General features: G+C 29.5%; 1 protein-coding gene across 1 annotated transcript; it reads right to left on the bottom strand.

Moving 5' to 3' along the window:
- Positions 1–806: 806 nt before the first annotated feature.
- On the bottom strand, positions 807–1,880 carry LOC113548775 (obscurin-like). Its single transcript, XM_026949839.1, has 5 exons — positions 1,858–1,880; positions 1,670–1,756; positions 1,214–1,456; positions 998–1,139; positions 807–933 (listed from the first exon to the last, which is right to left on the bottom strand). The coding sequence occupies exons 2-5, from the start codon at positions 1,692–1,694 to the stop codon at positions 807–809; spliced, it is 537 nt and encodes a 178-aa protein (XP_026805640.1). The 5' UTR covers positions 1,695–1,756; positions 1,858–1,880.
- Between the last annotated feature and the right edge of the window lie 85 nt (positions 1,881–1,965).

The raw sequence follows: 1,965 nt of genomic DNA, 5'->3' as shown, positions 1-1,965 counted from the left end.
CCTTCATAGTCAATTAAATTTTTTTTTTAAACTTTTGGAGCGGCCTTAATCAATAAATTGATTGTTTCTGTATCAGATCCTAAATCATTTTTTGGCTAATACTTTATATTCTCCTTCGTCTTCGACCTCAACATTTTTTATCACAATAGCAGCAATCTCATCTTCAAACATAAATTTTATTCGTTCATTTTCTTGTATTTCTTCTCTTCGTTTTTTAAACCATATTATATCTGGCAGAGGATCACCAATTACTTTAGCCTCTAAGATTGCTGTGCTTTGGATCTTTGTTTCAAATTCTTTCATGTCGGTAGTTACTCTTGGAGCATACGGTAAATTTAGTTCTTTAACAACACCTACAATTAATAAAAATTTAAGCTAAATCTATAAAGGTAAAATTTATTATATTTCTGTAGTTTTATGTTATTTAATTTACCTTGTACGCTAAGCTCAGCACACATGATAGCTTCCGTGACAAGTAGAAGCGATACAAGGGTATAAAAACAGCATATTATGGTTTTACACATTTTGGAATGACTAATGATAATGAATCTCGTCGTCTCTTGAATAATACTTTTAAACCGTTCGTCAGGGTCTAAATGGTTTTCCATTTTCAACCAGGTAAAGGGCTGGAGTCACCAATCAGGTACTATCGTTTGCATTCCAGACCCATAATAAGTCTTTTTCATCTAAACAAATAATATAAAGACAAATGTTAACATTAGTTTCATTACATAAAATACATTGCGTTACTAAGTAACTGAAACATGACAAGAGACACGACTCTCAGATAGATTTATTACTAGCAATCACTCGATATTCTCCTGCCTCTTCTGTTTTACATAGGTAAAACATTTCATAGAGACCTTTTTCTTATTTACTTCTAATATTTGTATTCTTGTGTTTTCATCAGATATTTCTTTATCTCCTTTGAAACTAAATAAATATAAGAACAATTTTAATTAATTAAATTTATGTTATATAATAACCAGAAATTTACAATCTCAATTTGGGTAATGGATTTGCTTTTATCTCAATCATAAATCTAGCATGAGTGTTCTCTAAAAGCTGAGTATCAGCAAGCTTAACAGCAAAAATTGGAGCGTTTGCTTTAGCTCTTGCTTTCTTTTCATCTGCTGAAACTGAAATTTTAAATTTAATACAGTTACTTCATAGTGTATGTTTATTTAATTAACCAATATACTGAGTAACTTACGATTTTCAACAAATAGTAACGCTGTACTCGTAGACTCTCCTAAATCATTTTCAGCTTTAACCGTATAAGTTCCCGAATCTGATATTATTACTTTATTTAACTGTAATTTATATAAATTGTTTTCTTTGTCTTCTGTGATGGAAGTTCGATTAGCAATAGTATTTGGTAATGGCATATTATTTTTCAACCATGTGACTTTTGTGGCACCCTCTATTTCACATTCAAATGTTGCATTTTCCCCGACTAGTATGATAAATAAAATAGTAATTAGTAAATAATTTAACTTTAAACATATTTAATGCAGCAATATGTAGTATAAAAGCAATTATTATTATTTTTTTTTTATGAACACCATATCATATTTAAAAATAATTTTTCAATCTACTTTGGCTTTGGTTAAAATAAAAGCATATTTAAAAACAAATTTAAATTTGCGTTACTCTCACGTGTTTTCACCTGCGAGAGAAGATTCATTATTCATCGATCTTCCCGATTTAAATTCACCCTTAGTGTCCCACCATTCATTACACTCTTCAATAACACCTTTTCATTTAACGATATAGTTTTATCAATAATTTTATTTAATAAATTAAAAATACAGACTCTTCAGACACTATAATTTAATAAAATATGTGGTTACTAACCTCCACGACTTGTTCCTTTAATGTTGACGTGGAATAAGGTTTTGAAACACCTTCTACATATTTTAATGGTTCGGATTCAATTTCTTCTTCAGCTGGCGAAGGAGACCT

This window comes from Rhopalosiphum maidis, chromosome 4 (genome assembly GCF_003676215.2).
Source record: "Rhopalosiphum maidis isolate BTI-1 chromosome 4, ASM367621v3, whole genome shotgun sequence".
In the NCBI taxonomy this organism is placed as follows: domain Eukaryota; kingdom Metazoa; phylum Arthropoda; class Insecta; order Hemiptera; family Aphididae; genus Rhopalosiphum; species Rhopalosiphum maidis.
This window is presented reverse-complemented; position numbering and strand designations above follow the sequence as displayed.

Bases quoted from the DNA above. Each gene is read 5' to 3' on its own strand.
- LOC113548775 (XM_026949839.1), bottom strand. From the start codon at position 1,694: ATGAATAATGAATCTTCTCTCGCAG. The intron at 1,457-1,669 runs GTGAAAACACGT...TTATCATACTAG, and splicing joins TAATGAATCTTCTCTCGCAG to TCGGGGAAAATGCAACATTT. The intron at 934-997 runs GTAAATTTCTGG...ATATTTATTTAG, and splicing joins CCATTACCCAAATTGAGATT to TTTCAAAGGAGATAAAGAAA.